The sequence below is a fragment of the Rhinolophus sinicus genome, linkage group LG02 (genome assembly GCF_036562045.2).
Source record: "Rhinolophus sinicus isolate RSC01 linkage group LG02, ASM3656204v1, whole genome shotgun sequence".
NCBI lineage: Eukaryota > Metazoa > Chordata > Mammalia > Chiroptera > Rhinolophidae > Rhinolophus > Rhinolophus sinicus.
In genome coordinates, this window is record NC_133752.1 from 31497521 (window position 1) to 31523509 (window position 25989).

At 34.0% G+C, this 25989-nt stretch overlaps 1 protein-coding gene across 1 annotated transcript in view; it reads right to left on the bottom strand.

Annotated features, from left to right (window-relative positions):
* Positions 1 to 909: 909 nt before the first annotated feature.
* AIMP1 (aminoacyl tRNA synthetase complex interacting multifunctional protein 1) overlaps positions 910 to 25989 on the bottom strand; it is a 28752-nt gene continuing 3672 nt past the window's right edge. Inside the window, exons 2-6 of the mRNA XM_074324801.1 lie at positions 20436 to 20569; positions 15735 to 15920; positions 12554 to 12765; positions 7331 to 7499; positions 910 to 1171 (exon numbers count right to left, since the gene is read on the bottom strand). Of these exons, the coding sequence (XP_074180902.1) occupies positions 1005 to 1171; positions 7331 to 7499; positions 12554 to 12765; positions 15735 to 15920; positions 20436 to 20569 (868 nt within the window). The 3' untranslated portion in view covers positions 910 to 1004. The remainder of the gene's footprint in view (positions 1172 to 7330; positions 7500 to 12553; positions 12766 to 15734; positions 15921 to 20435; positions 20570 to 25989) is intronic.

The following is a 25989-nucleotide window of genomic DNA, read 5'->3' on the forward strand; positions in this document are numbered from 1 at the left end:
ACTTGAAAATAATAACTCTTAAGTTAATTTTCAGTGTCCCTGGAATATCTGGACGATGAGTGAAAATGGGCATTTGATACCTTAGTGTATATTAAGTTTTTGGCTACCATTTCTTTTAATATATTCACAGTATGATGGTACATGAAAAAGCAAACTATATCAACCTTAAAAGCTCTTCTAAAATCAGTAAGTTATAAATAATCTTTTCTTAGGTACCCAAAAAGTCTTTAAAGTCAGCCAGAATAAAAAAGTAAGACTGCTGCATTTAATGGTCCATTTATTGGAAAACTACATTGGCAACACTTTGCAACGTGTTTATGCTTCACAGTCAAAATTTATTACTAATTACTTTGCTAAATGGAAAGAAAAGTTCAATACACAGTTGAAAATTTCAGTCTTTCAAAAGAGTTGCCTTAAATATACAAGTCTGGGTTACTTTGGCAAGCAATAGCAGTAATATTCAAATGCCACATCTCCTAGCTTTTATGATGCTTGGCTCTTTAGAATCAACAGTTGTTCATGTTTAGTATTATTACAGTATGACTAGTTGATAAACCTTACAAAAATTCTAACATCATTTTTGAAGAGGAGAAGACATTTGTAACACACATACGATATACTAAAAATCCAAGGGCTTGAAATTTCAAGTATTATGTGCCTACAAATAAGAAACAAACTGTTAATCTACTTCAAGTTATCTAAAAATGCATAAAGAAAGAACTATCAATCTGCTAACCAATATCCCTGCTAACAAATAAATCATCACAAAACATAGGCCATTTCTTCTCTACATTATACAGGATCAAAAATCATGGGCAAAAACATAGTGTTTCTCTCATCAATTGCAAATAATATGTACCAGGTAGAAGACTAGTCAAGTCTAGAAGAGAAGTAACAAAAATGAGCCAGTTATATTTTAGGAATAAGTGACAAACATATTTCCTTTTATTGTTATTGAAGTTTTTCCCAATGTAGTTCAGTAACTGAAGCATTCTAATTTAGTATTATTTTATTCCACTGTTGGACATAGTCTGAGCCCTACACACTCCCTTCCCTTTCACCTCGAAGGGAGCTCCTTTGTATGTAGCCACACACTCATCATTAGTGTAAAGATCAGGCTGGATCTGCTCCCAAATCTTCTTCTTAGGATTCAGCTCCTTGTCAGGCTCTCCTGTCAGGGAAAAATAAAGTTACATCGTTAACGTATTATGTAAATTGCCCATAGACATTTCTAGTGAACGGTCTTGGCAGTACTTTCTGATCTTTAGACCTGATCAGAGTTTTAACATTTACTTGCAACATTTACTTTATTTTTATGACATCAGCAATTTATATTCTTGATTCGTAAAATATTTTGTAATTTCCTTACAAATATTAAAGATATTCTTTTTCACTCTAATAAACATTTTTGTAGGTAATAAAGCTCAATCCCCAAATTATTAAGATACAAATATAAGATACTCATAAAGAAAAATAGTGAAAAGAGGAGAGCATGATTTGATGTGTTGTTTTACATGTAGCAAAAGCAGCTTATGCTTTACTATATGTTTCAACATACAAAATAAATGACTAGCTACAGCTATAGTGCTTAAAGATTTCTTATAAATACTGGAAAATGGCTTAAATGTTGGGATTATGTAGCAAAATTTAACTACTCTGGGTTTCATTTGCTGCCCATCCCAGGTGGTGAGATAGAAAGAGACAGAAAGGGGTAGTAAGGACAGACAAGGACAAGCATTTTCTAAGAACCAGGAATACATGTTTTTGCATGTAATTCACTGACTTTAGTTTTAAATATAGAGAAACTGGGGCTCAGAGAAGGTAAGTTGTTCAAAGTCACACAATCAACAAGTGGAGTCAGGATTTGATACCAAAACCTCTGTTCGGCTAGCAAAAATGCACCTTGCCTCCTGATAAACTATGCTTTAGAAAAGAAATGAATAACAACACCCTTACGAGTGGATAATGCCCTGCCCCCTCTCTTTAGAGTAATTCTCACTATAAAGTTTACTATCAATAAAAGAAAAATGCACTGTAGAATATATCTGTCTAGGCTTAAAGACCACCAATATAATAAGCAAACCCTTTTCTTAATGAATGATAAGGAAGCACAAAGCAAAGTTTAATATAACAACATTTTAGTAGCTAGAGATATTCAGTAACACTTGGAATGACGAATCAATTCAAGAAACAACGAAAAAAAGGTCACATTATCTCTTAAGCATTAGCTTCAAATGAAAAATGATTTTCTTGGAGGTAAAAAAAAGAATATTACTGAAGTATAATTCGGTAATGATAGAAATATAACTTTCTAGATCTTTTTTTTAACTGACCCCAGAGCTGAAATCTTTTGGAATTACTTTAAAAAGGATTGCTTAAACATTTACTGGAACTAATTATATTCTATATTCTGATTACATCTTATCATCTAGTGTTTATTCTCCACTCACACATACATAGGAACAACAAAACAAAGTAAACTGGTTGGTCATGGTGGCTTTGTTCTTTGTTAGTCCTTCATGAAACTGCCACGAAACTGGCAAGAACATACAAAAATGTCCTGATATGTAGGTTTTCAGAGATGACAGAGAGTTAATTGAATGATGTATTTACAGTAGAAGAACATGCAATGAAACTAAATCTCAAAAGACCGATTAGAATACAAGTGAAGATTTCTCATATTCCTTTAAGAGCATTTGACTGGACATTAATTATTATTAACCAATAAACAGAATAGGAAAAAAAAACAACCAATATATAAAGTATCTACAAGATTTTTATTTTTTGCTTCTAAACAATTCCTAGTCTAAGAACATAATCCTACTTTGCATAGATCATGTGGGGAAATGGCATTCCAAAATTCTGAAAAGATGGAGGCAGAGATACTATTCAGGGAGGCCTGAGTATAAATATATCCACCACCCACACTCCCCCCCACCCGCTGCTCAAAAAATGATGTTGCCTAACTGATAATGAATTAAATCAAGAAGCAGTGTCCCAGGTATGTGTACAAGCTTCTTATCAAGAGCACAGATTGTGTGGTAAATTCCTGCTGAATACAGATATAAGCCACAAAACAAAAAATTGAGGCACAGCAGAAAATTAAGCTTCTTAGATCTAGAAAGATACTGGAAAGTATACAAAGTAGTATTCATGATATATATAACACAGTGCCTACTATGTGCCAGTCATTGCTTAAGTGTCTTACATATATTAAATTACCTAATCCTTTCAGGACACTATATAACAACAACTCATTACCTCTAATTTATAGATGAGGAAATTGAGGCACAACAGTTACAGCTAAGAACTTAACATACCAGGCAGGCAGCTAACTGTTTCAAAAGTGAAATCTCACAAGACCCATATGAAACAGACACCATTAAAACCCTTCTTACCAAGAAGTAGTCTTCAGCAACTCAAAATAGTCTGAAATGCACATTTATTGATAATAAAGAAAATATTACTAATATGTAAGAAAAGAAAAAAAAACAAAAAAACTAAACCTTCTTGTAGATGACAAAGCTGGGGCTCAGAAAGGTTCCAGGTCACCGAGCATTTTTGAAGCCAATATCTGAAAGTTTTAAACTTCCTGTATAAGACTATACTAATTTTCAAGGAACAAACATTTAATAACAGGAATCTCCAAAGCTTAACTTTCATTTTTAACACACAAGACTCAATACCTCCACACTCTGCATTTCCAAGACTTTAACAATTCAATAAATGAAACAATGATTTAGACGACTAAAATTTGAGATTAAAACCTGTCACATCATTGAGATAGATTAGTTAACATGTTGTTGGGTAGACAGAAACGTCCCTGGTGGAATAAACAAAGACAGCCATATCCTGAAACTCCAAGTTCTGAAATGGCTCATTCACTCCAAGACAAAAATGTAACGACGCCCTGAGGTTAATAAATTATTGTGTAAATCCCTTTTGGCCTGACAAACTGGAGCAGATCTGATAGATAGGAATGGGTTATTCGCTAATCCCTTCAGGATGAGCAAACAGAACAAACCCGACAGACAAATTCCATTAAAAGGAGCCAGCTCCCTTCTCTAAGCAGGCAAGGGAAAATATAAAAGAGCTTTTGCCTCAGTCACTGGGCACCCCAGTCAGGGACCCCCTCTCGTTCCGAGAATAAACAATCCTCTTTTGCAACTCCTTGCCTCTCCCTGGTCCGTGCTTCCATTCTTAGATTTCGCAAGACCACGATCCCAGCACTCACAGAAGTTTCTTCATCATTATGGTCACTGAATGTAAGTCAGAGTAGAAAGTCTTCGATGCAGTGTTAACCTTCTGGCTTACTGAGTATGTTTCTGATGTGTGAACAGTATACTATTTCGTAAGGTATAACGCTAGTTTGAAAAGTTTAACTCACCTCCCATGGAGAACATACTTAATATTTTAAACAATTTTTTTTAATGAACTATATTTTCCAGAGAAGTCTTTCACCATTCCTGTGTTATATCCTTCTTTTACGTCTTATTTTCCTTATTTTCTTTCCTTTCTTTCTTTCTCTCTCTCTCTCTCTTTTTTTTTTTTTTGGCATGGTTATGCAAAGAAGGTAAGTGATGATATCAATAAAAATTCTTAAAGCTAAAAACTGCAGAGCCTCTGAAATTGCTAAACACATGCCAATAATCACCATTTGGAAATGGTTACAGATACTGTAAGAGAACTAATCATTTAGAGATTATTTTAGGCCAACTCATTCTAACAAAATACACAGGGTATAGGAGCTAGTTCAGAGAGGAGTCTGTATAGATGTAAAAAGCTGTGACCACCTTCTTAGCATTTAAAACCAACAAAAAGCAATAAATACAAATTCCAGAGTCCCAGGCACTCGGAAGTCTAGAATAAGAACCAGAAACTTCATTTTAATTGGGCTATTCCTTTGCATAGAATGCTCACTGATCATCAGCTTTGATATCTGACAAGGCAAAAACAAACAAACAAAACAAAACAAACAAACAAAAAAAAACCCCTAGCACTTATTGTTAGGCCAGGAACAGGAACCTTCTTATCTCAAAAGCCACCTTGTCTTCCTTAGTACTTTTTACCTGCCCACTTGTGTTTGCCTTAGGCCTGGAGAAGCCACCAGGAATGTAGAAAACATCTTATCCTGTCTTATCCTGTGTATCTCCTAGGGGCTCTTGATCTGGGGGCCTGGGCTGTCAGGACAGAGGCCTGCAGGCCAGGGTGTGGAGCCAGAGGCCTTGGTCATGGCCCCAAAACCCTTTGCTGCTAGAGACAACGCAACGAAAACCCCCTGAAGCATTGAAGGGGGGACAGCCTCATTTACCTCCTCCTATAAAACTCCGTATCTGTTTTTGCTCGGGAGGTTATGGTTAGCTTGACCTCCCACAGCTTGAACACGCCAAATAAATTATAACAGACCAATTTTGGTCTCCTGTGACTCATTCCTCCGACTGTGCCTAACACTTACGTTTGATTAACTGAGTTTTTAAACTACAATAATTATAATTATATGCGGCACAAAGTATACCTTTGCAAGCGGGGGAAAATTAATTTTACAAAGCTAATTAGAGGAATGGTTTGGTGCTTTGATAGGAATGATCTTGGCAATAATGAAGGCAGATACTCAGGCTTGTTTTCAAATGCGTGTTTTTTGTTTTTTTTAACATGTTTTACTAGTATGTTTCTTTCTATTTACTCATTAACTTATTGAGCTCCTACTCTATACCAGGCATTTTTCTAGATGACAGAAATATAGCAGTGAATAACAACAAAAGTCTTGATTTCATGATGTTTACATATTTGTATGGGTGGACAATAAATAATGTACATTATATTAGATAAGTGTTTTGTAGACAAATAAAACAAAGATGACATTTGAAAGATCTGAGTATGATGAAGGATCAAGCAATGGATCTCTGGTGAAAAAGCCATTGGCTCCATTGAAGTGACTGAGGAAGAGCGGGAGTACTTGCCGTTAATGAGATAATGGGAGGCCACTGTAAGGCCTTGGACTTGTCCTCGGGCTCAGATGGAAAGTTTCTTAACAGTTTTGAGCAGAAGAGTAATAGCATCTGATCTATAGCACTCTGTCTACTATAACTGAAAACAGAAGAAGGGTACGGGGAAACGCTGGGAGATCAGGTAGAAGGCTTTTCCGATTGTCTAGCTAAGGGATGTTGGCGCCAGGACCAAAGCGGTGGTGGTGGAGATGATGACAATGATTCTAGGGATGTTCAGGAGGTACGGCCACTATGATTTTCTGAGGGAGAACCTGCAGGAGAAAATAAATAGCAACTGGGACAATAGAGTTCCAGTCAGATGAGATGAAATTACTATGGAAAAGGGGAATTATAGGGAAAATATTGGTATATGTATTGTTCCCTGGGACATGTTAGGCAGCTAGGTAAGTGACTGGATAAAACAGCCAAAAGAATAATGTGAGAGAAAAAGGGGGTGGGGCGGCATGGGGAAGGGGAGAGAGAGAGACCAACCAAGTGTAGAAAGAAAAAGAGAAGAGGTAAGATCTGTGGCACTCCTTAACAGAGGTCAGGTAGGTGAGGAAGAATCAGTAAAGGGGATGAGAAGGGAAGCCAGTGAAGCAGGTGGATCACCAGGAAAGTGTGATGCCAGAAGTCAAGAAAAGGAAGTCACGGGAAGTGGAGTACAGCACAGGGAAGGGTCACTGGAATTGTAACAGCTCTATATGATATTAGATGGGTAGTAAATTGGGGGAGGGGGTTATCACTTTGTGAAGAAACTTTCTCATGCATTATGAAGCTTCATCTGTCTCAGGAGCATTTTACTGGAAAAAAACAAGCAGTATGAAATGAAACTTCCTTTTAGATTATTAAAATAAATATGTTTTAACTTAGAGAGATTTTCTCTGTATCCTAAAGTCAAGTAAAAGCATATGCCAGTATATTATTAGATGGACTCGGAGAATTGTATGTCCTCCCCTGCCCCCCACGTCTGCACTTTTCATCTCTTTGTATTTCTGTGTTGCATTCTGAAATAATCTACAGCTTAAATGATTTTACAGCAAATTAATTTATTCTCTACTCATATCACTCTTCTGCTAAGTAGGGATTATATTTAGTATTTTACCTAAGGCAAAACTCTCTCCGGTGTTTTATGTAAGTTGTACACTCTTGAGGAGAGGCAGGGTTAGCTGATTATGTTTAATATGCCACCTTGAGCCAATGGCAATAATCTCAATAATAATGATCAGGTAATGTAAAGACTAGTGAGTCATACTCAGGATTGATTTTAAACTTAAACTTTATAAGCACCACTTTGTGAATAATTCCCAAACTATTTTAAATAATGAATATTAAATACTTACCAGGAAAAGCATCAAAAGTAATTCTGTCTCCAGGAATAGACCCGTTAGGAGGTGCCAAGATTTCAACTTTTTCTGGTGAACTAGCACACATCACCATTGCTTGAGATAGCACTCCCCTCATCTTTGCAGGTTTTAGGTTACAAAGTAAAATCGCCATCCGATTTTGCATCTATATGGAGCACAAATAGGTGATTAAGACATATAGAACTTAGAATGATCATACCTAGAATATATTAAGGTACATCTAATATGCTAAATATAGCATGTTCTATTTTTGTGAATGTATCTTTGTTTCTGTGTGTCCAAAACCTTTTATTGTTGTTATAAAGCCTTATACAAACGTGAAAAAAAATTCTACAACGTGACAGTACATTATAGTTGAAAGACAAGAGGCAAAGCTTTACAAATATTTAAAGAAATGAATTAAAAAAAGTAAGTTAAACAAATGAGGACAGTTTAAGGGACCTGTGGGACAAGATCAAACACACTAACATTCTCATTACGGGATCCAGAGAGAAAAAAGGGCAGACAGCTTATTTGGAGAAACAATGGCTGAAAACTTTCCTAACCTGGAATGAAACAGAAATCCAGGTCCAGGAAGCACACAGAGTTCCAAACAAGATGAATCCAAAAACCCAAACCAACATATATTGCATTAAAATGGCAAAAGTTAAAAATAAAGAGAGAATCTTGAAGGCACCAAAAGGAAAACAGCTAGTCATATACAAGGGAAACACCATAAGGCTATAACTAATTTCTCACCAGAAACTTTATAAGCCAGAATGGAGTTGCAGGATATATTTAAAATGCTGAAAGGAAGGAAACTACAACCCAGAAAAGTCTACCCCAAAAGGTCGTAATTCAGAATTGAGAGAGAAAATGTTTCCCAGACAGGCAAAAAAATAAAGTATTTCATCACAACTAAACCAGCTTTACAATAAAGGTTAAAGGGTCATCTTTAAGAGGTGGGAAAAAAGGTCATACCAAGAAAAAAATACATGAAAGAAAAGATCTCAAATATATATATTTGCTTGATAAAGACAGCAGCCACTTAAAAAATCAATGCAAAGGTTAAAAAGACAAAAGTAGCAAAATCAAATATAAATACAGTAAATAGCCTGGGGATACACAAAACAAAAAGATCTAAAATATGATTTCAAAAACAAAGTGTGGAAGGGGGAGTAAAAACAAACATTTTAAAAATACACTGAACTTAAACATCTATCAGCTTATAATAGACTACTTACTATAATATAGGTCTATATCTATGAACCTCATGGTAACCATAAACCAAAGACCTCTAAAAGATACACAAAAAATAAAGAAAATCAAACATAACACTAAATAAAACCAGAAAGCACAAAGGAAGAAACCAAGAGAAGTAAGAACATAGAACTACAAAAACAACCAAAAAACAATGAACAAAATGGAAATAAATACATACCTATGAAAAATTACATATTAATGAATGAAATACTCCAATAAAAAGACATGAGGTGGCTGAATGGATAAAAAACACAAGACCATCAGTATGCTGCCTATAAGAGACTCACCTCAGATCGAAAGAGACACACAGACTGAAAAGTGAAGGGATAGAAAAAGGTATTCCATGCAAATGGAAACAAAGAGAAATCTGAAGTACCAATATTCATATCAGACAAAGCAGACTTTAAAACAAAGACTGCAAAAAGAGACAAAGAAGGACATAACATAATGATAAAGGGTCAATACAAGAAGACGATACAACATTCGGAAATATTTACACACCCAACATAGGAGCACCTAAATATATTAAGCAAATATTAACAGACATAAAGGGAAAAACTGACAGTATTACAATAATAATAGGGGACATCAACATCTCACTTACATTGGTAATTAGGTTATCTGGACAGAAAAAAATCAAGTGAGAAAATATTTGCCTTAAAGTACATATTAGATCAGATGAACTTATTTCATCCCCAAACTGCAGACCACACATTCTTTTTAAGTGCACATGGAACATTCTCCAGGGTAGATCACGTTAGGCCACAAAATAAGACTCAATAAATTCAAGGAGACTGACATCATATCAAGCATTTTTCTAACCACAATGATACGAAACTCGAAATTACAAGGAAAAAACTGTGAAATAAATACAAATGTGGAGACAAAATAACATTCTACTAAACAACCAATGAGTCAAACAAGAAATTAAAGAGGAAATAAAAAAATATCTTGAGACATGAACATGGAAATGAAACTCTCCAAAACCTGTAAGACGCAGGAAAATCAGTTCTAAGAGGACAGATCATAGCAATTCAGGCATACCTCAAGAAACAAGAAAAATCCCAATAAACATTCTAACCTTACACGTGAGGAACCAGAAAAAGAACAAACAAAACCCAAAGTTAGTAGAAGGAAGGAAATAATAAAGATCAGAGTAACAAAATAAACAAAACAGCACTTAAAAATTATATATAGAAAAGTTCAATGAAACTAAGGGCTGGTCCTTTGAAAAGATAAAAAATGATATACCGTTAACCAAATTCATCAAGAAAGAGAGGGTCCAAATAAAATAAAAAATAAAAGTGAAGTTACAGCTGACACTACAGAAATACAAAGTATCATGAAAGAATGCTATGAACAACTCTACATTAACAAATTGGACAAGCTAGGAAATTGGATGAATTTCTAGAAATGTACAGACTTCCAAGAACCAAAGAAAGAAAAAAATCTGAGTAGACTGATTACTAGCAACAAAATTGAATCAGTAATCAAAAAAAGTCCCAGCAAACATCCACGACCAGACGGCTTCCCCATTGAATTCTACCAAACTTTTTAAAAAGAGAATTAAGACCTACCCATATTAAACTATTGCAAAAAATTCAAGAGGAAGGAATGTTTCCAAACATATACTACAAGTCCAGCATCATCCTGATACCAAAACCAAAAAACAAAGACACTACAAAAAAAAAAAAAAAAAGAAAAAAGAAAATTACAGGCCAATACCCCTGATGAACAAAGATGTAAAAATTCTCAACAAAATATTAGAAAACCAAATTTAACCATACATTAAAAGGATCATACACCGTGATCAAGTGGGATTTATTCTGAGGATGCAAAGATGGTGCAATATCCACAAATCAATCAATGTGATACATCCTATTCCTATTAACAAACAAAAAAATAGGCCTAAGTTTCAAATTCAAAAGGCGCCCCTTTTTTGGAGGTCTTTCATGAATCAGTTCTTCAATAACTTGAAAATCCCACATATATGAGAACTTAAAAAAAAGGTACAGCAATTATGTCTAAGAAAAACAACAGGGTTAGCTAGATGCACTTTTAAGGATCAGATGGTATCTGTGGACTTTTACCTTAGAATACACAAATGTACAAAATTTTGTGTGCTGTTTTGGGGGCTCAATGTCCCTGCTTTATAGATTGCTTACTAGTACTGCCTTGATGGGTTAGAAACAAATGTGTATATAAACAATTTTGCTTATGGCTGTGAATGACAACTTTTGGAAGAGAAAAAAACAGCCTGCAACTTGTGAGAACAAAGAGGAAGCCTCGAGGAGGAAGCGTTTTTCCAGTTTAACTGACTTAAGATCAGATGGTTCTTTTCTCCAAGACTCCTTGTTAACCTACCTTCATAAGTACTTATGAAGAAGTCCTGGTCCGATACATGATGAATGTTTAAAAAGAAAAAAAGCACCTACACATGCCAAATTTATGTATTTTTTTCATAGGTAACTGAAACTTCTTCACTGACCCCCTTAATTCCATCTTTCTCCCCTCAACAGAGCAGCCAGATGATCTCATTCATATGAGGCCAGCTATGTTACTTCTTAGCTTAAAAAGCCTCTTGTGGCTTTCGCCTCACTCAGAATAAAAGCCAAAGTCTTTACAGTGATCCGTAACATCCTATGTTATTTGGCAAGCTTATTTCTTACTACATCTTCCATGACATTCCTGTTCACTCTGCCATAGTGACACCGACTCCTGCATTTCAGGTATCCATGATACAACTGCCTGAAATACTCTTTCACCAGAAAAACACACGACTTGTTTTCTTCATTTTCTTAGGTCTTTACTTAAATGTCACTTTCTTTATGAGGCCTTAAAGAACTACTTTATATAAAATGACACTATCACCCTAACCTTAGTACTTTCTAGATTCTTCCCTATTTTATTTTTTTTCTTGTTATTTATCACTATTTACCATACTACACTACTACGATTTTCTGACTACCCTATAGGAATGTGAGCTTCACAAAGGCAAGGCTTTTTTATGGTAAAAAAACAAATCTATCATTTAATTCAACTACTATATCCCTTGTCTAGAACAGTTCTTGGTATACCACAGGTGCTCTATGAATACTTGCATCTGGAATATGAATGAATAAAAGTAGAGATTTGTCCAAGTTCACAAAGCCAATAAGCAACAGAGCTGGCAATGAACAGGTAGGCAGAACTATCTCAATGCTGAAGTCTACAGTCTGCAAAATCTCTGAAGTATCATGGGGCAGAGGATGACTGAAATTACTATAGAAGTCATCTTGAAAGAGCAAATAAATACTATTACTCTCTTTAATCCACTGTCGCTGGAAATACACCTCTCTCTCTCTCTCTCTCTCTCTCTCTCTATATATATATATATATATATATATATATATATATATATATATATATACACATACATATTTTTTAGTTTTAAATACCCAAGTAATAAAATACAAAACACCCAATTTTTAATAACTAAAGGAATACAATTAAAATTACACTTTAATCTCCATGATCCCCTTTTCTTTCTTCTTAAAGAATGAAAATGTTTCTTTAGTTATAAAGAAATAAAACTTATTCTCTTACTTTTAGATTGGTACTTTCTGGATTTATATAATAGTGATTTTTTTAAAAAGGAATAATAAAATTCCATGATGGAACAATGATTTACACAAACACACACGTGTGTGTATATATATGTATAATACAAAACTAAAAATACATCTCCCCTCCCCTCATCCTTATGAATCCAATCCTAATAAACACATCTTTTTCAAGGTTTTGATAGTTTTATGCACTTTTTTGGTAGAATTCATCACACTCATACTAATCAACTGAACTAATAAATATTAGCTCCTTGTTTGGTCATCAGATACAAAATTATGTAGAAAAACATAAAAGGAACAGGAAATGAAAGTAACACGTGTTACTGTCAGAAGTAACTTTAGTACAAATTACCTGTTCGAGAGGAACATGGTTCACCAGGCCACTGACGACTGTTCTTGGGGCTACTTCTCCAACATCTACTTCTTCTACATACAAAGAATCTGCATCAGGATGTTTTCTGGCAGTGATGATACGACCAATTCGAAGATCCAGACGGGAAACATCTATTGGCTTAGAGTCAGCACTTCCTGGTATAGACTGCTGCTTCTTCTCCTTTTTCTCTCCTAAAAAATATATATGAATGGGTAAACATCAGAAGGAAAACAAAACTACTTTGAAAAACTCCATAACATTGATACTGATGAGCTTAAAAGTGTTTATCTCCTATCTCCATTTAAATAACAGAAGAAAGAATTATGCAAGACATAGCAGCTTGAACCCTGTTTTAGCTAATTCACTGTTAAGTAACTGCCTCTATCTCTAGTTAAAGATACAGAGCAGAGGCTGGTAAAAATGGGCCAAATCCAGCACACTCTTTCTAAAACACATCCATGTTTGTTCATTTCCATATTGTCCACGGGAGCTTTTGCACTACAGCAGAGCTGAATAGTTGTGACAAAGTCTTTACAGTCTGTAAAGCTTAACATATTTACTAAATGCCCCTTTACAGAGAAAGTTTGCCTTTCCCTGAAACAGAGCTGTAGAAAATCCTTTAAAATTTTTACTGTGACTCTTTGGAAAATAAAAAATCCTGTATTTAGAAAGAACACAGTCCGTAGCCAACTGACAGAGTGAACTACAACGGAATATAATTTCATTGATAAAATGTTTCTCTTGTCAGTCATACATACCAGTTAACTATACAATGAATTTCTCCATTTCTTACTATTTCCCTGAAGACTCACTAGAGCTTTAGGTTTATACACCGCAACTATTTGAGCAGAAGACAATATTTTATTCTGGTCATATTGTAAAAATTCTGCTTTTATTTATATGCTTTTATTAGCATATGATTATTTTAACCACTGTGCCAAAATGCAACCTGTAAAGAGTTCCCAGTTAGCTGTTCTAGAAGAAAAAAATGTAAACAAAATAAAACTTATTTACCTTTAAATCTGCAGGGTAGAGATAAGGTATGTAGCTTGGAAGCATTCTCTCTCAACTATACCTTTGTTTAATCTTTGAACAAATATTTAATGAGATCTAAGACACTAAAAATATTAAGGTGAGTAGCCCATGCTATGAAGGCACTGAAAATCTCTTCTAGGAAAGACAGATATGTTAATGAATATGTGATAAACAATACATACACAAAGAAATATAGAAGCAGAGAAGAGTAATTCTGCCTGGTGTAGGAAAAGACAATTTTGTGTAAATGACATTCACAATTTATACAGAAAGTTTATAAAAGAGAAGGGAGAGCTAGTTCAAAACAATGGACAACTTTTAATCGTATTAGCAAATTATTAAAAATACCATTTTCCATATTAGCAAAGATTTTTTTTTTATGGTATAATCCCAAACGTGATAGAAAATATATATAAAAAATTACTAGAATATATCAAAAATCTAGGTAGTTATTTTTTAGTGATAAACTATATATTTACTTTGAAATACTGCAGTACAACAATATACCTATGTCCACATATGTTTTTTAAATTCAATCCATTTCGTAGGCATTTGAAATACCTTTATCAGGAATCCACATTCCAGAGGTGATTACAAATATTAAAATCTATACCAAGAAATAGTCATCATAAGGGATTTTAGAAATATTTCACTGACAAATGAGTTATGTTTATATGTGGCAGTCTTGAAAGATTATGTGGACACCACAGTCCTTGCATGAGCAAACTGTGAAATCTGGCAATCCTAACCGCCAAACCCTATGGAACAGCCTTCTATCCCAGCAGTGCTCAATATAGTAGCTGCCAACCACATGTAGCTATTTACATTTAAATTTAAAACAATTAAAAACTCAGTCCAAATATTGAATAGCTAGGTGTGGCTATTGCCTACGATAAGGCAGCTCCATCATCACAAAACTTCCCTTGGACAGACGCTTTCTAGACCAAGAGCTCCATTTGGTCTGTGACTCCCTCCTCCCACAAAGGAGGACTCTGCGATCACATCTGAGTAAAGGTTGACTGATTCTGTAGTCACAGTAACAATGCAACTTCTTTGAGTATGGACTGTACCAAACTTACAACAGGCTGTATAACTGTTTTGTGCCTACTTGTTAATAAATTTTACAAAGTGGAAAAATTAGTCTGACTTGCTTTCATTGTAACTTTACCACCTAGTGATGAAGTTGTGTCGGAGATATACAGCCCCTATCTACTTCTAACTAAACGAGGCTACAGATGTTTATCAAAAAGAACAAATATTAGATGCTAAATTAGCTTAGGTTCACAAATTCCTCAGCCATTTTATATTTTCCGAAAAATTTTAAACGAGTGTAAGTATTATGAGAGGTATTTATAATGAATTATAAAAGCATTTTTAGATACGCCTGGGAAAATGTGAAGTCTAGAAAGTAGAACAAAGGAATCAGATTTATGAATAGAAATATAGCTTTAGCAGCAAGGTACAGATAAACTAGAAAAGGTGAGGTTTTAATGTTAATTCAGGTGAGAGATGGAGCACTTGAACTAAGGCAATGCCTAACAAAAAGGAGGAACAGAGCTGGGTTCTGTTTTAGTGATAGGAATTATAGCCTTCGGTGGCCAATTAGATATGAAAATTGAGGGAATGGGGCAGGTTAAGGTTGATGTAAAGATTTCTAGTCTGGTTGCCTAAGTGGATGGTGATATATCTTCTATCTCAGTTTTCATGGGTTCCTAAAACTTCAACACCCATTGCCTTAGTTTAGACATTCTCGTTTGACTAGAATATCCTTTTCCTATCTTCATAACTGGCCGTAAGCTAACTTTCTACCTGTGACTTCTCTGAAACTGTCCCCAAAACATACACCAAAATTTAGTCATACCAAACTACACATGGGCATCTAAACTTAATTTCTACTTGTGACTGTCTAGTTATGCTGGTCCTTCTACCTTAAATGCCACATATCTGTCGACCTGGTCAACCTTCACACATTTTTTAGGGCCCAGCCTCTATGTTCCAATATCATATTGTCCCTAACTTTATTCTAGTCATAAAAGTTTGAACTCTTTTTGACATCATTACTATTATCAAAAATGCTAAGATCTGATAAAACAGTAAAGAGCCAAATAACCTTAAAGTAAAATACCTTTCTTTTCAATTTTCTCTTTCACCTTCTTTTCTTCTCCTCCTTTTATCTGTTCTTTAGCACCAGAAGATATGGTTGTTAATGGTACAGATTGTATCACATTTTCAGAAACCGTAGAATTAGCTTGCAGTAGAGTACCAGATGGAAATGGTATTTGTTTCACTGACACAGAAAATGAAATAGATATCATTTATATTTAACCAACAAACAAGATGAAAACCATGAAAATGTGAATCACAAATATGAGCTCTTTTTAAAAGACAAATTCACCGCATATGAGCATTATCAAGTCTCTACTGTCTGAAATTGTGAAAAGGCTGCCAAGAAATTAAGTATGTTTTAACCATGATAAAAGAATAAATGCACAATTCTCATTTAATCACTAATTACTAACCAGAGAAAATTACAGATAGCAACAGTAGTAGCTAATATTTATTATGGACTTACTATGTCCCAGACACTTTTCAAAATGCTTTATATTTATTAACTCACGTAATGCTCATAAACACCCTAAGCAGTGAGTTCTATTCATAACTCCATTTATGGATGATCTACCTGAGCCATACAGAAGTCAAGAAATTAGCACACCACACACACAGTGAGCCAGGAAATAAGAATTTATACTCAGGCAGTCCATCTCCAGAGACTATATACTCTCATGGTTTGGCAAAGTGACATGTTTTTAACGCAGGTCTTCTTTTATATTAAACAATCAACTGGAAAGAAGTCTTAATAATAGTCATTTCTATGTCAGAATTAATGGAGAGATAGCATTACTTGTCCATGATTCTATTTCAAAAAACAACTTTTCAAAAAAGCAAAGAAAATTCCTTCAATGATACTATCTATCATTGAATGATTCTGACTATCAAACATGGAAAAATGTTATCTTGAGAGGGATTTTGATGTCTCTTAAATTCTGGCCAATATTCAGACCACTTTTCTGAGGTATTTTTTAAATATCCGTGGAGGCTGTTGCTTTTTTCAGTAATGTAGCTTTATTGATCCCTATTTTATGTTTTACCTTTAGACAGAATACTTCAATTCACACTTGACTTATTTTAGCATTTCAATATGATCAGAGTTGTATAGTCTAATGGTTCAGGGCAATCTTCTAAAACTGGGAGAAATAAAAAGTTGCTTTATATTGCTAATATTTCAACTGTTTATCTAATTCTGTACTTATATTCCAAACCTCCTAGTCTTGTAAAACAACTAGCCTCAAATTTTCCATTGATACTTTCTCTAGTTGATTGATAGTTTTAAGTATACATATTGATTTTTCCTTGTTTTTATTTAGCTCACTAGAGTAGAGTTCATACTACAGCATTCAAAATAATTCACTGAATGAATAATGGTCAAAAGGAAGTAGTTAGTCTACTTGGGCCTCCTTAACTCACCTAGGAAGGATTTTCTCCAATATAATCAAATGCTTTTCTGCGTGAAACTTTGAAGTAGTAACAGAACTATTATTATTATTTCATAATAATGTAAAATTATTTGGATGCCCTTAAAATAATTTTCAAAAAATTTAATTTTATTTAACACAGTATTTGAAATAATTATCTGCCAACTTGGTAATATAAAATTATTGGAATTTTAATTTTATAATAATTCATAGATAACATCCTGTCATGTGCAGAAAAATATAAGCAAACATTCCAAGATTAATTCATCATGCTAAAGTTTAAACTGACCAATATTTCAACTTAATAAAAGACAGGGTTAATCATGAACGAAACTACGAATTGTTCTTTTTTACCTGATCATTGTGGGGAGCCATGGTTAAAGCTAATTGCAAGCCTTAATGGCTCTGCTAATGCATAACCGGTTTGTGCTCCTGAGGCATTGTCTTTGCCTGCACCTGGAGGGTGCTTACGAACTGCTAAGGTATGAAGTGGGAACAACCAGTTTCAAGACATAGTGATGCTAATCAGGATAATTGATGGATTCTGTCATGGGACAATCGTTTTGGGGAGTTTCAGTGATTAAGTAAAGTTTCTGTGAAAAAGTTAAAAAATCAACTGTTAATGATGTAATGCATTTTTGTGATTGTGAGCTTATACGTACTCAAAAGGTATAAATTCAGCAGAGAAAATAAACCTGGTGCTTCAGGACCACTGAAGACCGGCCGCATTAGCATATGTGTGAGTGCCTTTTTTCATTCCCACTCCCCTTGTCAGGAACTGTTCGACTCGTGGCGGCTGGCTCGCCACAAGTGGCGCCCGAACAGGGACCTGAATATAGGGGTAATAGTGAGGAACACCGCGTGGGAAGGGCCCGGCTCATTGGAGCTTATCAGTAGATGCGTGGTGAGTACGGCACTGTCCCCTCGGTCGAATGAGTGTGTGAGTGAGTGATAGCTCCACGACTTTGTGTTACGGAGCTTGATTGGGCCCCAATCTGCGGTTCCGGTTCTGTCATACGGCATAACGGCGACTGGGCTTTACAACCTACCTGTGCCGGGACTTATACCCGAGCGGCTCTAGCTAAGCCAGATTTAGCCCCGCAAGGGACACGGCCAGACGGGCACCTGGGTGATTTCTGTGTGAAAGAAGGACCGAGTCAGGGAAAAGGGATGGGTCTCAACCAGCAAGGACCTGTATGTTAGAGGACTTAGGAAGTTGCTTGCCGTCATGTAGTCGTGTAAGCCGAGAGCAGTTAGATAAATTCATAGACTTTATAAAAGAAGTCTGTCCGTGGTTTCCTGAGGAAGGAACAGTCAGCTTGGAAATCTGGCAGAAAGTGGGAGAACAATTAAAGGATTTTTACACTGTCCACGGGCCTCAGCAGGTTCCGATTGAAACATTTGGACTGTGGACTTTGATCCGGGACTGTATGAACCTTAAACATGAGGAATGTAAATTACAGAAAGTAAAACAAGCCGGCGATGAGGAGGAGGGAGGCGCAAAGTTTTTAGAGGGAGTTCTTAAAGTTAACAAAGAGCCGGTTGCTCAAGAGTTTCCAGACGACATATGGAAAGATTTGAGCCCTCAGGATCAGAAAAAATTAGAAGATGAAGTAGCCAATTATGATAGGGACAAAAACCCTCCTTTAGTGGCTATGGCTCAAGGAGACAAGCAGCCTGCAGGCACTGCACTTTCTTTTGCAGATCAGCTAAGAAAGATTCAGGGACAGCTGATTGAGCTTAAAGTTGCTGTGGATGGAGGAAATTGTCCTCGGAGTCCCCAGATTCCTTTTAGAGATCAATGGAATCCTCGGGGTAAAGATCCCCCTACAGTTAATCCCTCTGCACCTCCTCCTGAGGAGCCCTGTAGGTGGGGACCTCTGCTGCAGTCTTCGGTTTGGGAAATGCCTGCTGAGCCTTCGCCAGGTTATGTTAATCCAGGATCAGACTCTGTTGTAGGATCCCCTCTTCAAATGGCTTGTGAAGAAGCTCACAAGCAGGGCTGGATCCACAGCCTGAGGCCCCTGTTGTAGCCCCTGTGACTATCAGACAATTATCAGGCGTAAAAGATCAAAGGTCCCCCCTACAAAAGATTTTACAAGATGCTAGTACAGGAGCAACTTTAAAAGGGACACATTGCTTCCTCTAATTCCACTGGAATTCTCCCATTTTTGTTATTAATAAAAAATCTGGTAAGTGGAGATTATTACAAGATTTACAAAAGGTTAATGAAACCATAAAATTAATGGGAGCCTTACAGCCAGGCTTGCCCTGTCCTACAGCCATACCAAAAAACACATATAAAATTGTTTTGGACTTGAAAGATTGTTTTTATACTATACCTTTAAATCCTGATGACTGCCCTAGATTTGCTTTCAGTGTTCCTTCTGTTAATTTACAAAAACCTTTTAAGAGATATCATTGGCTAGTGCTACCTCAGAGAATGGCTAGTAGCCCTACATGATGTCAAAAATTAAGTTTATAACATACATTATTATTACACAGAAGCACTGATCATCTCTAGTCTCTTCATCTTACTAATGGGAAAAAAATATTAAGAATTTTAAGAAAAAAATTCAGAATAGCAAGAAAAAATGTCATAAAACATTATAAAATAATTAAGAGTATTATAAAATTAAGAAGAAAAAAGAATTGATAAAGGGAAAAATTTTGGATAGTAAAAAATGTAGGATTCTGTGAGCCATTCATTTGTTTTCATTAGTAATGGTAAAAGATTTTGGAATTTTCATTACAATATTAACATTAGCTATTGAAAAATAAAATATAATTAAATAAATCAAAAATCAACCTAAATCCTAAAAGCAGAAATTCAGATTTAATATTTTTATACATATAATCACAGCAATTTCTAAGTAAAACAAAGAAGTACTAGGAAGATTTTAAAAATCATTTCAGAAAATACCTTAGTAGAGAATAATATGAAAGTATATGAGTATACATTCTCTTCTATACCAACTTAGACGAGATATTTCAGTTCATATTTGATTTGACCCAAATTTTCTTCATTTTTAATGTTTAATTCTATTTTAAACATTAATTTAACTTCAGTAACTTGAAATACATTGTTTTCTCTACATATCACCTCGTATCATACGTTTATTATATAACAATTCTAATTTATCTTAGACTATTATTTCACTCAAAATTGAAATATTAAAGGAATCTAAGTTATCAAGATGAAGTAATAATTTGTGGTAAACACAATTTTTTTTCGTCTGTTAATTCATGAATTCATTTTAAGTATCTCCTTAGGAAATTTAAAATTTTCTTACTTGCTTTTTCTTTAAGAAGAGCAACTTGCTGCTTAAGATACTCAATAATTTGATCTGCCTCTGCTCCCTTCTGTTCCAGTCTCTTCAGAACAGCATCATTGTTTGCCATTTTTGCCAAGAAACGGCAGACAATCCTAAGTGAAAAAATAAGTGATAAATTATACTGTGAAAGGAATAAATTTATTGTATAGGATACTGAAAAGAAAAACATTTTCTACTCTAACAGATCAATGTGTTAGAAAAACACATTTCCTACAAACAACCAAAGGCAGAATGTTAAATAAATTAATTCCTGAATCTGGAAGAGGAAATCAATTTTTCTCCTAAGTGCAGAAAACATGCTATTTTAACCATATTTCAGGTTGGAAAGTTTTGAAGAAAGCTTTAAAATACCATGAGTATTATGACAAAAATGGGAAAGCTAAGGGAAAAGAATAACAACCTTAACTAAGTTATAACTGAGTACCACACCTGGGTTCCAAAGTAAAAACTGCTGAATTCCTTCTTTATACGTTACTTTAGTATGTCGGATATTTCTACTGTTTATTTAATTATGTACAAGTCTAAGGAGGAACATGTGATTATGAAATATTAAAAACAAAAGATTAAAAATTAGGAAAACATCAATATTAATCATATGTCTACTCAGAAGTAATGTCAGTATATATACTGTGTCCTTTGTAAAACAAAATTATTGGAATTTTAATTTTATAATAATTCATAGATAACATCCTGTCATGTGCAGAAAAATATAAGCAAACATTCCAAGATTAATTCATCATGCTAAAGTTTAAACTGACCAATATTTCAACTTAATAAAAGACAGGGTTAATCATGAACGAAACTACGAATTGTTCTTTTTTACCTGATCATATAATTCAAAGTATACCAATTTATAATCCAAAGTGTAACAATGACATGAGCATTGCTGAAATAATTCTGATTTTAAATATATGATGCACTCAATAAATGGTGAAATTTTTATTTTAAAAATTTTCTAATAATGAACAAATACAAGATTGTTTTAAAATTTCAAATTATTATGCAATATCCATTCTATAAAGAACATTCTGAAATGTTTAGCTTTTTTTATAAAAAGAAAACCCTCAAAAACCTTCATGCTAAAGTTGACAATTTATGATATAGAAGCAATTAAAAAACCCTGTAAAAATAAAAGTTGCTAGTAAATGAAGAAAATATAAATGGGGGTTAACCTGGAAAAGACATAGAAAACTGTCCATTTTATTATATAACAGTTTAGAAAAATACAGAGGGAAAATAGTTATAAAACTGAAAATAAAGATATCACCTTTTAAATTCTGCCAATTTTTCACAAAATAAACACAGAATATCCTGTTGTTGTTCCTCAAATATTTGCAAAGCCAAAATTTTAGAGAAAAATGCAAACTGACATATGAAGAAAGGTTAAAGTAAAAAAGCTACGTTCTTCTGAACTTTTTAAGCTACAGCATTGTTATAGTTTAATGTCTTTCTATTTTAGTCTATGATAAGCTATGATCAAATATATTCAATAGGTGAAATATAGCTATCTCACACAAGTGAAATAATGAGTATTTGATTTGACATGATTTGTAACTTTTACTTCTCTGGCAAAGAAAAAATTTAATGAGTAACTGTAAGATGAATGTAAAATTAGTTGATAGACTTCAGAAAACAACCTAGCAAACTAGTATCTTAACTGATAAAAAACAAAATGTGAAGTAGTAGGTGTAAAGTAGTTTTCATGAATTCACCAGTAGTCTGAGAAAGTCATCTCACAAATATCAGCCAAGTTGCTGCCTGATAGAACAAAACATGAAACTCATGACAACTGACACAAAAAGTTTAAAAAGACTAACAATAATTTGCAAAACAGAGATTATAGATCCTATACCAACAGAAAAAAGATATACAATTTTACTGAGTTGACAAACTGAATAAGTATCTGCAAAACACAGTTACAAAATAAGTTAAATAAAATAAGACTTTTATAGTACATACTGAAGCACTGGCATAAGTTTTGGAAGAAAGAATTCCATGTTTTAAAACACAGAAACACAAATAAGCTGACTATATTAAACATATATACATATCAATGTGCTGTGTAAGAGGAAACAATATAACAAAGGGAAATGATAAAACTTTGAATATTTATAAAAACTATAAATGAGAGATATCAGAAAAGTCCTCAAAAATCAGTTTTCTGAAGGTGTTAAGACATCAGGAAATGTAAAATCCAATTTTTTGTAAAAGCAAAGTATTATCACAAACTGAAAACACAGAAAGGATTACTGCTAGTTAAGACTAGGTAATAATTCCAGCTTGGCAGAAGCTAGCTAATAAATATCAGTTTGAACATCTTTATAAATAAACTACGTACTTTTTTTTTTCAATAAAACGTTCAATAAAAAACATACCTAACAATAGGTTACGGAATAGTAAGTCCAATGTACATACCTGTCTCTCCTACAAATACAAAAAAAGCATGTAAAAATCATCCAACTTTTAGATTAATTCTTATACTTTTTTGACTTTAAATTCTTTAGGACACAAATATGCTATATATGTATTTTTACATGTTTATTTAATTATAATACATAGCATATTATAAAGTAAGTATAATTTATATACTTGGCTATAAGTTTACAAATACTTGCTTAGGTTAATGTAGTTTTAAATTGCAAATTAGGACTGAGAAAGGTGTATCACCAGAAATATTCAGTAAAAATTGATCTATTTCTAACCCAATGATTAGACAAAACATGATAAATAAAGGGAAAAAAAGATAATATGTTAGCAACAGAGAAATGTTAGTGGAAACCACATATTTAGGCCATTAAATTTTAAAATATTGAGAATGGAGAGGGATGAGTGACCCTACTCAACCATTCATATAGAAAGTAATTATGGATAATATTAGAAGCCATTTCAAATTTCCTGATAGGTATTATTAGGTCATGATAATGCCTAGTAGTTATTTTGTCTTTAGTAACTGCCAGGTCCTTTTCGAAGCACATCACAGGATTAACTTATTTAATCACTACAATACCATGAGGTACATACTATTATCACTCCCTCTTTTATTTAGAATATTAAGAACTTATTACAAGAGTAATAAAAGTAATTTAATAAAAAAGAACATGGACTTGTAAATCACACAGACCTTGGATCTGCTACTTAATAGCTGTGTGACGTTTAACAACTTCCTTAGCCTCTCTGAGACTCAGTTTTCTCATTTGTGGAATAGAGATGATTTACTATATCTCATAGTGCTGATGTGGGCCTAAATGAGATACCATGAGTAATACTTAAGATTTTTGACACATAGGTAATATACTATGCCAGGCACTAGCAAAATTTTAGAAACACAAAAAGATAGAATACACACACACACACACACACACACTCACGCATCCCCAACTTCAAGAAGCTCATACTATAGTGGGTTACCTATGTCACGGTAATTTCTAGATCACTAGGAATGATTTTTTTTGTTGTTTTGTTTTTTTAAGGATTAAGGATTAAGAACATAAAAACTAAATTACAGAGATTGACATTAAAAATATACTTAATTTGTCTTAGCTGCCTGTTCATTTATTTGTGAATGTATATAAGCCATGGAGGTAATAAATATTAATATATTTATATTAATTATAAATGTTATGTTTATAACATGCAAGATATCAAATGATTCCTGTTCTCAGGAATACAATTAAACAATAGCTAATTGAGCATCTTGCACACTTCTCCCTACAAATAGATACTGTCATCATAACTGGAAACTCAAAGATAACAGACTTGAGATTATTTAAACAAATGGTACACAAAGAAGTAACACTCAAAGGCATATAGCAGATTTCATTTGAACGCCTTGTGAAGGTCTTCTAAGAACTGGCATATAATAGATCTCAGCTCTAGCTCAGAAGGCAAAGCAATCCAGAAGCCATACATACCAATTTGCCAAAGGCACACAACTGGCCAAGAATATCAAGAGAAACGTTTTACGAGAAAGATATAAATTGTTTTGGTTTAAGGGAAGGAAAAAAAAATTCACTGACTGTATTATGCTCAATTTCGCTGTGCAACTAAAACTGCTCTAAAAAAGAAAAGCTATTTAACTCTCATTCAAAGAGGAAAGTATCTTTTCTTAGGACAGTCATTTCTCTGGCAATAATCAAATTTTTGAAGCAAATAAAACTTAGGAATGACTATAAAACACAGTAGCTACCAACCAGTGTCTACTTTTTCTCTACTCTTAGATAACTGGTTATACCGGCAATATTATTCATGATGCCAATACTAAAAATAATTTTTGTGAGATATTTCGGGTTAGTTTCTTATCAAGTCTGTGTTGACAAAACTTTTCTCAAATACTAAGAGGTATTTATTTTTTTTAGAATTAGAAGTTCTGGAAACAGGTTTCCTAGTACTTGCTGATTAACTGTCATTTCGATTTTTCAAAAATATAAGTAGCATGCGTAAGTTTACAGTGTGTTTCTAGTAATATGCAGATAACAATCACTAATACTGGCAGAAGAATATAGTGGGTTTTTTTAAAGTATTTATACCAACAAATGTTGCTGGAATCACATACTTGACAGGCTGTGTGAGACTTGGTAAAGTTACTTAATTTCTCTATGCTTCATCTTCTTAATTTATAAAATGAGGATACTTATTATTTGATTTCACCTTCTACTTTCTTGGCATCTCCTTTTAGAGTTCCTTTTTCTTGATTTGTATGTTGATACTCTTCGGGGGTTTGTTCCCGATCCCTAGTTTCTTCTGGGGATCACAACTGATAACCACACAGATCAGAGACGCCACTGTTGTTCCAGGGTTAAGTGTTTTAACTGAATGCAAATGCCTCTAAGCAAAGCAAAACGGACTTCACCACCCCCTGCTGTCAGCTATTTAAGTTACCTGCCAAATCTCTACGAAGTTCATGACCTTAACTTTACTTATAGTCTGTGATTTTGAACCATGTGCTGGAGTCAAAGTTGACAGCAAATTTAAACATGTTCTTACTCACTAAGCTTTCACACATATGGGGGAAAAACAGTAAATTGGAGAACTTGAAAAAAAATGAGGTTGTTTAAAGCAACTGTGCTAGTTTAACAAGACTGCTTAAGGCTCAGACAAATCCGAATCTTTTACCTTTAACTCAGTGCTCATTTCACTATTTTGTGCCAACTGCTCCACACGATTTTCAATTTTACATTGGGTACTCACTGAATTTCAAAACTTTGAAAGTTTCCTTAGTCTCTTCAGAGCTTTTAATATGCTAATGTGCAGTGGGTTTCTCATATATGATAATGTTAATAATAGGTAACACTTGTAGAGCATTTATTATGGGCTGGCTAAATACTTTAAATAGATCACCTGTATGTTAAATAGTGTAATTATCTCCATTAAACAGAGACGGAAACTTGAATTAAAATTAATTTGCACCAGGTCATGTGTCTAGTTTCTAAATGAGAATTAAAACTGAGGTCTGATTCTGAAGTCACCTCTTTTAATGCTCAAGCTATAATTTCTCTACAGGATGTAATTATGA